Source organism: Lepus europaeus, chromosome 10 (genome assembly GCF_033115175.1).
Source record: "Lepus europaeus isolate LE1 chromosome 10, mLepTim1.pri, whole genome shotgun sequence".
Lineage (NCBI taxonomy): Eukaryota > Metazoa > Chordata > Mammalia > Lagomorpha > Leporidae > Lepus > Lepus europaeus.
Genome location: NC_084836.1, coordinates 102441791 through 102454510, shown reverse-complemented (window position 1 = coordinate 102454510; position 12720 = coordinate 102441791). Strand labels below are relative to the sequence as shown.

The 12720-nt window shown below is 42.4% G+C and overlaps 1 protein-coding gene across 7 annotated transcripts in view; it reads left to right on the top strand.

The window, feature by feature from the left end:
* NCOA6 (nuclear receptor coactivator 6) overlaps positions 1-12720 on the top strand; it is a 114254-nt gene that overhangs the window by 42126 nt on the left and 59408 nt on the right. For all 7 annotated transcript variants that reach the window (XM_062204071.1, XM_062204076.1, XM_062204075.1 and 4 more), the window contains one exon: positions 4015-4137. In XM_062204071.1, coding sequence (XP_062060055.1) covers positions 4015-4137 — 123 coding nt within the window. The remainder of the gene's footprint in view (positions 1-4014; positions 4138-12720) is intronic.

Below are 12720 nucleotides of genomic sequence, written 5' to 3'. Positions count from 1 at the left end.
TCTCTCTCTGTGTAACTCTGCCTTTCAAATGAAATGAATGTTCAAAAAAATTATGAAGTTCACATATAACAGTGCTTATCACAGGACAGAAAGTAATTTATAAGGCATCTTTAAAAAGTTCATGGAAAATCAGTTTTATGAAAAAGCTGTGCATGGAATTAAAAATATTTTGCACCAAAATAAACTTTTTTTATTTATTTGAGAAGCAGAGAGACTGACTGACAGATCTCCCATTTGCTGGTTTATTACCAAAGTGCCCAAAATGGCCACGGCTGTGCCAGGTTAAAGCTGGGAGCCAGGAACTCAATCCAGGTCTCGCAAATGGGTGGCAGAATCCACTGCTGTCTTCCAGGGTGTGCATTAGCATGATGCTGGAGTCAGTAGCAAAGCTGGGTATTTGAACCCAGGTACTCCACCATGGGACACTGTATCCTAACCAGCATCTTAACTTCTGGGCTAAATGTCTGCCTCTAAACGTATCTTTTAGTCCCACTTTTCCACAGACTTTTGAAGTACTGTTGTAGATCACCTCTTTCCACACTGCAGGGAATTTAGCCAGGAGTGAAAGCAGAGGCAGCTGTTACTTCTGTGAAGCAGGTGCTGGACTCACGACATTATCAACTGTAGAGAAAGTGTTGCCACTGTCATGGTGTCTGTTGCAGGGTCTGAAGGGCGCGTTGTTCCCTCCACCATCCGTTCTCCATTGCGGAATCCCCTTATACACTTTCTTTTTTGACTTTTGGCCAGAAGTTGGGGAAACATCTTTTTTGAGGACATTTTGTCACCAGTCCTAAAACAGGAGTCTGCAAGCTTTTTCTGTAAAGGGCCAGCAATAAATAATTCTGGCTTTATGCGCCATCAGATCAGATTGAATTTTTGCATACTCTATTAAGCAGTTTGGCTTTTATTTCCTTTTTATTTAAAAGATTTATTTATTTATTTGAAAGGCAGAATTAGAGAGAGAAAGGGAAAGACAGAGAGGTAGAGAGATCTTCCATCTGCTGGTTCACTCCCCAAATGGCCACCACAGCTTGTGCTAGGCCAGGCCAAAGCCAGGAGCTTCATCCAGATCTCCCACACGGGTGCAGGGGCCCAAGAACTTGGGCCATCTTCTGCTGCTTTCTCAGGCACATTAGCAGGCAGCCGGATCGGAAGTGGAGCAGCTGGGGCTTGAACCAGTTTCCATATAGGATGCTGGCACTGTAGACAGCAGCTTAACCCACTGTGCCATAGTGCTGGCCCTTGGCTTTTATTTTCAAAACAATGGAAAACAGTGAGTTGTTTTAAGCAGGGGAGTGACATGATTTTATGTCTGTTTCAAGAACAGTACTCTTTCTGCTTAGAATGTCTTAGCTAGTATGGTATATTAATAATTCCTTTGATGGAAACCCTAAAGACTTGTTTTTGGGCTGATGCTGTGGCATAGTGAGTAAAGCCGCTGCCTGCAGTGACAGCATCCCAGATGGGCGTCAGTTCAAGTCCCGGCTGTTCCACTTCCAATCCAGCTCTCTACTATGGCCTGGGAAAGCAGTAAAGGATGGCCCAGGTCCTTGGGCCCCTGCACCCATGTGGGAGACTTGGAGAAAGCTCCAGGCTCCTGGCTTCGGATTGGCTCAGCTGCAGCCATTTCGGGGGTGAGCTAGCAGATGGAAGACCTTTCTCTCTCTCTCTGCCTCTGCCTTTCTGCCTTTCCAATAAATAATTAACTCTTAAAAAAAAAAAAAAAAGACTTGTATTCTCTTTCTCTTTCTCTTTTATTCCTGACTCCCATAGGCAAGTGATTGGTCCCATTTTGGGAGGATGTGTATTCCCTATGACTAGTCAACCTTCTTGGTTAAATCCACACAGAAAGCTGACATAGATCATTGACAGGAGAGAAGAAACCGTTATATATTCATTAGCTTCTTGCTTTATCGTCTGACTCTGTAAACAAGGGCCTTACCTTATGAAAAGACTTGAATGCATTCAGCCTTCAACTCTTCAGTCACAGGCTAGCTATATTTTAACTGTCCACAAGGTGGTGCTGTCTTCCGTAGTAACAATAGTTAATATTTTGGAATAATTACATGAAGCATTTTGAAACTTATTTCACAGATATTTTTCATCATTGGAAAAAGTAAGATTTGAGTTGCTACTAAGTTTAAGATCTATTTAATTAGAATACTTCCAGTGACTTTACTAACCAAGCTATTATGGAATTCAAATAAGATAGAATTATATAAGCACAGAAAACGCCATACAGGGTCTAGCATTTGGCCTAGTGGTAAATCCTGGTTGGGCCACCTGCATCCCATATCAGAGTGATTGGGTTCAAGTTCCAGCTACGCTTCCAGCTTCCGGCTAGTTTGCACCCTGGGAGGTAGCAGGTGATAGCTCAAGTACTCGGGTCCCTGCCATCTACATGGGAGACCCAGGATGAATTCTGGGCTCTTGGCTTCAGCCTGGCCCAATCCTGGCTGTAGCTGGCATTTGGGGAGTAAATAAACAGATGGGAGATCTCTGTCTTTGTGTCTCTCTGCCATTCAAATAAATACAAATAAATTAATTTTTAAAATGTGCAAATGTCAGTCTTACTGGGTATCTCTGAGATAGCTCAGTAGCAACTCTCTGCTCTTTATTGTGAATTTCTCCACTGGAATTCTTTATATTGTAGTAATTGAAAGGAAATTGATATTTTGCTCACAAGTAATTACAGTATACTCACACCATGATATGTTCTTTCTTCATTAAATCAGTTCATATCCCCACCTTCTGACTGTAAATTCCCAAAAAGAAATGTAGGATTTTTGACTTAATGAGAACATTTTCTTCCTTCATAGGCACACAGTTGGTGAGCTGGTCAAAAATAAAATATTCAGGGGCCTGCGCTGATCAGTGGCGTAGCAGATGAAGCTGCCACCTGCAGTGCCGGCATCCCACTTGGGCGCCGGTTCAAAACCCGGCTTCTCGGCCGGCGCCGTGGCTCAACAGGCTAATCCTCCGCCTTGCGGCGCCGGCACACCGGTTCTAGTCCCGGTTGGGGCACCGATCCTGTCCCGGTTGCCCCTCTTCCAGGCCAGCTCTCTGTTGTGGCCAGGGAGTGCAGTGGAGGATGGCCCAAGTCCTTGGGCCCTGCACCCGCATGGGAGACCAGGAGAAGCACCTGGCTCCTGCCATCGGAACAGCGCGGTGCGCGGGCCGCAGCGCACTACCGCGGCGGCCATTGGAGGGTGAACCAACGGCAAAAGGAAGACCTTTCTCTCTGTCTCTCTCTCTCTCACTGTCCACTCTGCCTGTCAAAAAAAAAAAAAAAAAAAAAAAAAAACCCGGCTTCTCCACTTCCAATCCAGCTCTCTGCTGTGGCCTGGGAAAGCAGAAGATGGCCCAACTCCTTGGGCTCCTGCACCCACATGAGAAGAAGCTCCTGGCTTCGGATCGGCGCAGCTCCAGCCATTGTGGCCAATTAGGGAGTAAACCAATCAATGGAAGATCTCTCTGCCTCTGCCTCTCCTCACTCTGTGTAACTCCAACTTTCAAATAAATAAATAAATACATATTTTAAAAATATAATAAAATATTCAAAGTTCCAAGCTCTCCATAACTCTAAGCATCATTAACAATTGTCCATTTGCCTGATTGTGAGAATCCGTTATGATCTCTTTGTGTCTCACATAAGTAAACCTTCTCAGATTGTTTGAAAAAAGACCCATATAGTATTTTTTTAAGATTAATTTATTTATTTGAAACTCCAAGTTACATAGAGAAAGGGGAGGCAGAGAGAGAGAGAGAAAGGTCTCCCATCCATTGGTTCACTCCCCAGTTAGCCACAATGGCCGGAGCTGCACCAATCCGAAGCCAGGAGCCAGGGGCTTTTTCCTGAAAAAGACCCATATAGTATTGAACCCACCCTTTTTGTGCTAGTAAACTTATCATTTTTCAAAAATAGAGAAAAATAAAGCTCTTGTGTATCTGACTTTAAATAAATTTGCATCTTATTCTTATTAATTCCTTTTATAACTTCACTGTCATTTTCAGGGGAAGGTGCTATCAACCTGGCCTTGGCTCAGAACCGAAACCAAGATGTGAGAATGAATGGACCCATGGCAGCCGGAAATTCTGTTAGGATGGAGGCAGGATTTCCCATGGCAGGAGGTCCAGGTGAGACCTCCACTCAATTATATGACATTTTATGATTTCCTTTCTTGATTTTATTTGCTAATTTATGATCATTCGAGTCCTGCAGGATAAGCAGGAGCTTTTGTCATATTCACATCTCTGTTTACTGAATGAAGAAAATGAGACAGGAATCACTCCCAGGAGTCAGGGTCACAGAGCATGAAGCACATGGTCTTTGCAGTCATTTGGTCTTGTGCTTAAAAGTTGATGAGTGCTGAGCCATGCAGCAAACATTTACTGAGTTCCTGTTTTATCACAGGACCTATGCTAAGTGTTGAAAATAGAAATGAATAAAACATTTTCCAGCCTCAGTATGTTTATAGGATGGTGAAGGTTGTAGCTTTCCAAATCCCACTTTTTCTGAAACCAAGAATCTGAACTGAGAGTTCATGTGTGCTTATGAGGAATCTGTTAGATGTATATAGGAGAATATGTTTTTATATATTTATAATTTGGGGAGTTATAAATTGCTTGCTTTTCTAGTAATCCTAAAGTTTCTCCTTCAGAGATTAAAATCAGCGTTCTGTGATTGGCAGAAAGAAAGTGATTTGCCCATGGTCAAGTAGCAGTGGGCTAATAGAACAAGTCTTCTAGCTCCCAGTTCAGTACTCTTTTCTTTACATTAGTGAATTTCAAACGGAAAAGCACAGCTGTAATGGCTGAAGCAGAGTGGGAGCCTGACAGTTCTCCCCATCATTCCCTTCTGACCAAACAACTCTTGCAGAAATGAGGGGAATAGAGGCGCTCCATTTATAAGCTGTTGTTCTGACTGGAGCTGACAAGCTGGTCACAGAATTAGAACTAGATTTTTATCCTGGTACTGCCATGCACTGGTTACTTCAAGATAGTTCTGTACCCAACAGAGCAATGCTTTCTTTACCTATAAAATTAGATAATAACACCTAAGGTCTTTTGAGTTTATTCTTGAAGGTAGATGAGTGCTGAACTACAAACTTAGTATTTCCCACATTCCTGGCAAATCTATCCATGGACCTGTGCTACTGGTTATAGTGGAGTAAAGTACCATATGGATGTAAACTACACAGCCTGGTATTTTGTACATAAATATAGTACCCCCCAAAATCCAAGCACTTGTTACTAAGGCAGCTTGATCAGGGAATTATAGGTGACACTATTGCCACTACTAGAAGGAAGGCTAGAAGCAGAGTAGGAAGAGCCTAGGATGAAAGTTAGGAAATTTGAGTTCTAGTTTCAATTCCAGGCCAAAGGACTTAGTATTTATTGGCCTTAGTTGCCTGTAAAGATCTTTAATTATGTTCTGGGAACAATGGTAGAAATCCTTTCCAGGCTTAAAATATTAGAACTCCACTAAACCAATATCAACACATTAGTTTCAAACTTCTCTTGGACTAGTATTTGACAAATAACAAGCATATTTACTGAGCTTCTATAGGAAGTAAGTGCTAATTATAATGATAAAGTTCATTACCAGTATAGGAAACTTAGAAGCTTTAGGTTGAAATCAGGTTAGGTAAGTATTTAATGAAGGACACTGATTGGAATATATGCAATATATTATAATAATATACAGTATAAAATTATAGGAATAATAAATTAATGATGATCTGTAGTCACAGCAGCATTTTAACTCCCAGGTAGCTTTCTTTATTGCCAAGCAAATTTTAGGATTACTTTCTTTTTCAGTTGTCTATTGGGACTTAAAGAATGCAAACTGTGCCAAGCTAGCAGAGTACCTGGGTTTGAGTTCCAGTCCTGTTCCCAATCTAGCTTCCTGTTAATGTGCACTCAGAGAGGCAGCAGATGATGGCTCAAGTGTTTGGGTCCCTGCCACTCAGGCGGAAGACTTGGATTGAGAGAGTTTCTAACTCTTTGCTTCAGCCTGGATACACCCTGGCTATGCAGGCATTTGGGGAATGAACCAGCAGATAGATGGGAGATCTCTCTGTCTGTCTTTCTCTCTGCCTTTCAGATAAATGAAATAAATAAATTTTTTTTTTGATAGGCAGAGTGGATAGTGAGAGAGAGAGAGAGACAGAGAGAAAGGTCTTCCTTTTTGCCGTTGGTTCACCCTCCAATGGCCAATGCGGCCGGCGCATCGTGCTGATCCGAAGCCATGAGCCAGGTGCTTCTCTTGGTCTCCCATGTGGGTGCAGGGCCCAAGGACTTGGGCCATCCTCCACTGCACTCCCTAGCCACAGCAGAGAGCTGGCCTGGAAGAGGAGCAACCGGGACAGAATCCGGCGCCCCAACCGGGACTAGAACCCGGTGTGCCGGCGCCACAAGGTGGAGGATTAGCCTGTTAAGCCATGCGCTGGCCATAAATACTTTTAAAAGAATACAATATTTAGTATTAGTTTGAACTGAATAGCATCCAACATTGAGTTAAGCCACCACTTGTGGTGCCAGATTGGAGTGCCAATTCAAGTTCCAGCTACTCTGCTTCTAATCTAGCTTCCTGCTAATGTGCCTGGGAAGGCAGCTGAAGGTGATCCAAGTACTTGGGCTTTTGTCATCACCCATGTGGAGACCCAGAAGGAGTTCCTGGCTTCTGGCCTTGTCCTGGCCCAGACCTGTCTTTGTGGCTTTTTAGGGAGTAAACCAACAGATGTAAGGTATCTGTTTCTCTCCCCCGCTTTCTCTCTATTGCTGTGTCTTTTAAATAAATAAATTTTTTTTTTTTGGACAGGCAGAGTGGATAGTGAGAGAGAGAGAGAGAGAGACAGAGAGAAAGGTCTTCCTTTTTGCCGTTGGTTCACCCTCCAATGGCCGCTGCAGCCGGCGCATCTCGCTGATCCGAAGCCAGGAGCCAGGTGCTTCTCCTGGTCTCCCATGCGGGTGCAGGGCCCAAGGACTTGGGCCATCCTCCACTGCCTTCCCGGGCCATAGCAGAGAGCTGGCCTGGAAGAGGGGCAACCGGGATAGAATCCGGCGCCCCAACCGGGACTAGAACCCGGTGTGCCGGCGCCACAAGGCGGAGGATTAGTCTGTTAAGCCATGGCGCCGGCCAATAAATAAATCTTTAAACAAAAAATATTCTAGGGAAAGAGACCTTAAATTCTCTCAAAAACAAAATAAATGATGTTGGAATTATATAACTAGACTATCTTGAGTTATCAGTTATTCTTAGCACTACTCTCTTTACTTAGCATTGGCAACAGAAATTTAGCTGATAAGTAAAAATCTCTTGTGGTCTAGATATTTGCCCTAGCAGTCAAGATACTGGTTGAGACATCCTTGTCCCATATCAGAGTGTGATTGTTCTATGCCTGGTTTCAGCTCCCACTTCCAGCTTCCTGCCAGTGCAGACCTTGGGAGGCAGCAGATGATGACTCAAATAGTTGAGTCCCTACCATCCATGCAGGAGACTTGGATTGGGTTCCTTGGTCCTGGATTTGGCCAGATTGTGGGTATTTTGGGAATGAACCAGTGGATGGAAACACTCTGGCTATCTAGCTAGCTGGCACATGCCCAATCTCTCTGTCTCTTTCTCTCTCTCTCTCTCAAGTAAAAATAGTAATAATTTTTTTAAAGATTTATTTGAAAGATAGAGTTACAGAGAGAAAGAGAGAGAGAGTCTTCCATCCACTGGTTCACTCCCCAGATAGCCGCAGTGGCTGGAGCTGAGCTGATCTAAAACCTGGAGCCAGGAGTTTCTTCCAGGTCTCTCACATGAGTACAGGGGCCATCCTTTGCTGCTTTCCCAAGCGAATTAGCAGGGAGCTGGATCGGAAGTGGAGCAGCTGAGACTTGAACCATCACCCATATGGGATGCCGGTGCTGCGTGCCAGGGCTTTAACCCACTGCGCCACAACACTGGCTCTAATAATAATAATTTCTTAAGATGTCTTTGCAACTAAAACTAATCCATAGCTGGGTTTTGTTTTGTTTTTTTTCCATAACCTTATAGAATCTCAGCATCTGTGGGGATGCCACAAATGGTGGGATAGCAGTCATTTAATCAGGGTTTCTCAGCTTCAACAATGTTGATGGTTTTGGCTAATAATTCTTCGCCATGGAAGGGTCATCCTGTATATTATCAGATATTTAATAGCATCCCTGACTTCTGCCCACTAGATGCCAGCAGCACCACTAACCCTTCCCAACAGTTGTGCCAACCAAAAACGTCTCCAGACATTACCAGATGTCCACTGAGAGACAAAATTGCCCCTAGGTAAGCACCATACATCTAGTCCAGATTTCTATCTCATACTGGAATGCTGGTTATAGTATCACTACAGAGCATGTAGTAAAATTTGGGGGACTGGGAAGCTTTTTGTAGACCAAGAAAACCTGTGTCTTATCTTATGAGAACTTTCTTACTGTCTCCCTGCCATCTGAAAAATGGGGTGGGATTCCTCAGTAACAACTCAAGTTTCAACAGATAAAACACTTATCTAACTATTCTCTCCAACTACAAAACACTTATAAATGCTGGATAAAATATTAACATTTAAGGCATAGCTGTAAGAAAGCACAAAATCACCAGAGTGCAAAAAAAGGGAAAAAGATAAAAAATTTAAACAGCAGTAAACAAATGAGATTCGGGGGAGGGGGGCAAAGGATTTGGATTTTAATCACCAGGAAGGGATAAAAGATGAAGTATTCCTTTGGTTTATATGGAAAAGAACATTAGAATTTAGAATCCTAGGGGCTGGCATTGTGGCTTAGCAGGTAAAACTGCCGCCTGCGGTGCCAGCATCCCCTATTGGTGCCAGTTTGTGTCCCAGCTGCTCTGCTTCCGATCCAGCTCCCTGCTTATGGCCTGGGAAAGCAGTGAAGATGGCCTAAGTGTTTGGAACCCCTGCACCCATGTGGGAGACCCGGATGAAGCTCCTGGCTTCCGCCTGGTCCAGCCTTGGCCATTGTGGCCATCTGGGGAGTGAAACCAGCAGCTGAAGATGTCTCTATCTCTGTCTCTCCCTCTTTCTCTCTGTAACTCTGACTTTAAAAAAAAAAAAAATCTTAACGCATTCAGGCCAGCCCCAGCTTTTCTTCTAAATTCAGTAACAAGACAAGGATGCATGCTTTCCCAACATGCTACTGAAGCCCTAGCAGACCAGGTAGACAAGAAAAAGAAATAAAATGTACTCCAACTGGAAGAGAAGAAGTAAAATTATCCCTGTTCATAGGTGATATGATCTTACATGTAGAAAACCCTAAAGATTCCATACACAGAAAACTGTGAAAATGAATAAACAAATTCAGCAAAGTAGGAAGATACAAAGTCAACACACAAAAATTAGTTGCGTTTCTATACACTAACAATGCTCATTCTGAAAAGGAAATTAAGTAAACAATTTATTTACAATAAGATCAAAAGGAATAAAATACTTAGAAATTAAAATAAATAAATAAAAAGCATTCAGAATCCCTCAAAAAGTCAGAATTTTCAATAAAAGGTAGATTTGAAAAATATCAACCTCAGACATAGGAAGACAAATGAGAAACTTGTCTATCATGGCCTGAGCTCTAGTTGGGGGGGGTGAGGGAATGGTGGTTGTATAATTGTTTCCCTACTTTCTTGTATGTTGGACATTTAATATGCTAACAAAATGACCCAGCAGCATCCAGGTTAAGTCATTAACCTTAAGTGGTTCCAGACTGGTGATAATAGATGATGTTGTGGAGGGCACATTCTCAACCCATCATTGCAGACTTCTCATAGTGAACTCCTGTTTATGAATGGGCTGATAATGACAAATTTATGGAATTTAGAATTAGACTGTCTCCACCAAGATTTTAGACAATAGGAATAACAGAATGTTTAGAATTATCAAGAAAACATGATACTGGCAAAACAGAGAGAGATTTGAGGAGCTGGCGCTGTGGCCAGTGGGTTAACGCCCTGCCTTGAAGTGCCGGCATCCCATATGAGTGCCAGTTCAAAACCCAACTGCTCCACTTATGATCCAGCTCTCTGCTATGGCCTGGGAAAGCAGTTGAAGATGGCCCAAGTGCTTGGGCCCCTGCACTCGCATGGGAGACCCAGAAGAAGCTCTTGGCTCCTGGCTTCAGATTGTTGCAGCTCTGGCCATTGTAGCCAACCGGGGAGTGAACCAGCAGATGGAAGACCTCTCTCTCTCTCTCTGCCTCTCCTTTGTGTAACTCTGACTTTCAAATAAATAAATAACTCTTTAAAAAGAGAGAGAGAGAGAGATTTGAGGGGAATAAAACAGAACTTATATAAACTTAAAAATCATCAAAGTAAATAACTTATTTAGCAATTTAGAAGTAACTGTACTAGAAGGTAAATTTGAGGAAATCAAGAGATATGAAGGATAAAATGAGAAGAAGATAAAGGAATTAGGAAAGGACAATAGTTAAAAAGGAAATGACAGATATTTCCAGAACTGATTTGAGGTACAAATTCTCAGATTCAGAAGCTTAGTAGTCCTGAACATTACAAATAAAAATAAACCCACATCTAGATACAATGTTGTAAAACTGCAGAACATGCAAAACAAAGGGAATTTTGAAAGCAACCCATAAGAAGAGACCAATTATTTACAAAGGAAAGTCTATCAGACCTATAACTGGTTTCTCATAAGCAGCATTAAAAGCCAGAAAACAAGAGATAATTGACAGCCCAGAATTTTGAACCTTGCTGTACTGTCAAGAGAGATATGAAATAAAGACCTTTTCTAAGAGACTAAGAGAATTTACCATTAACAGACCCTTGCTAATTCAACTGCTCAAGGATGTACTTCAGGAGGAAGAAAATTGAACCTAAGATGGAAGAAATAAGATCTAAGAAGGAATGGTGAGCTAAATAATTGGTAAACATGGGGTAGAGCTGAATAAACATTGATTTACTTAATAATGATGGTCATGTATCAACTCTACACTTTAAGTCAAGAATGTCTGTAGACATTTTAAAGAAATTAGGCCGGCGCCGTGGCTTAACAGGCTAATCCTCCACCTTGTGGTGCCAGCACACCGGGTTCTAGTCCTGGTCGGGGCACCTATCCTGTCCCGGTTGCCCCTCTTCCAGGCCAGCTCTCTGCTGTGGCCAGGGAGTGCAGTGGAGGATGGCGCAAGTCCTTGGGCCCTGCACCCCATGGGAGACCAGGAGAAGCACCTGGCTCCTGCCATCAGCTCAGCGCGGTGCGCCGGCCGCAGCGCACTACCGCGGCGGCCATTGGAGGGTGAACCAACAGTAAAGGAAGACCTTTCTCTCTGTCTCTCTCTCTCACTGTCCACTCTGCCTGTCAAAAAAAAAGAAATTAGTAAAATAAAGGAATGTATAATTTCTAAACTATTAGTGGAGGGAGTAGAGAGGAAGAATATGATGAAAAAAATCCAGGAAAAATAGGAAAACAACATAGAAAAAAGAAGGTAAATGGAAATTATAGAGTAACAAAATAAATCAAAACATACCAGAAATCAATAATATAATTAAATGAATACACTGAAAACTGATGAAAAAGGAATGGTTAAACAGCATAGTAATCTCAGATTTAGCTATATGCTTTTATAAGAAACACATGAAATATAAGAATTCAGAAGGTCCAAAGTTAGAAGGATACAAAAAAAGATAAATTGGGGCGTGTTAGCCAAGAGAGGTGTAATGGTATTTTTTTTTTTCCTTGACAGGCAGAGTGGATAGTGAGAGAGAGAGACAGAGAGAAAGGTCTTCCTTTGCCGTTGGTTCACCCTCTAATGGCCGCTGCGGCCGGCGCATTGCGCTGATCCGATGGCAGGAGCCAGGTGCTTCTCCTGGTCTCCCATGCGGGTGCAGGGCCCAAGGACTTGGGCCATCCTCCACTGCCTTCCCGGGCCATAGCAGAGAGCTGGCCTGGAAGAGGGGCAACCGGGACAGAATCCGGTGCCCCAACTGGGACTAGAACCCAGTGTGCCTGTGCCGCAAGGCGGAGGATTAGCCTGTTAAGCCACGGCGCCGGCCAGAGGTGTAATGGTATTTTTATCAGGTAAAACAAACATTAATACACAAAGCATTGCTGAGGATAAATAGGTCCACTGTATGATGTAGAAAGAAAAATTCACCAAGAAGTCGACTAAACTTTTATGTATGTAATAACCTATCTTCAAAATATGAAAAAGTTGTATAAATACAAAAAACTTTAGGAGAAATTTTAAAATAGACCTCTTAGTAATTGATGGATCTAACTTATAAAAAATTAGTAAGGATAAAGTTTGAGTAATAATAAAAAAGTATATAATGGACTTACATAGAAAATATGCATTAATAATCCATGAATTCTTAATCTTCTCAAGGATAAATGGAACATTTAAACAAATTGACCATGAATAATTTAAAAAGCCGATTTCAGTAAACAGCAAATAGTGATATCACAGAGGTCCTATTCTGTGACTCCAGTGCAATTAAATTGATGGCAAACAAACAAACCCTAACAAAAATATCCCATGATTTTGGAAATTTAGAAATATATTTTAAATACCTAATGATTTTAAACAGCAATCAGGGTTGGCATTTGGTATAGCGATTAAGATACCACTCAGGATATCTGCATCCTCTATGTGGTCCCTGGGTTCGAGTCCCAGCTTTGCACACAGTTCTAGCTTCTTTCCTACTGATGTTTTTCCTGGGAGGCAGCAAGTGAT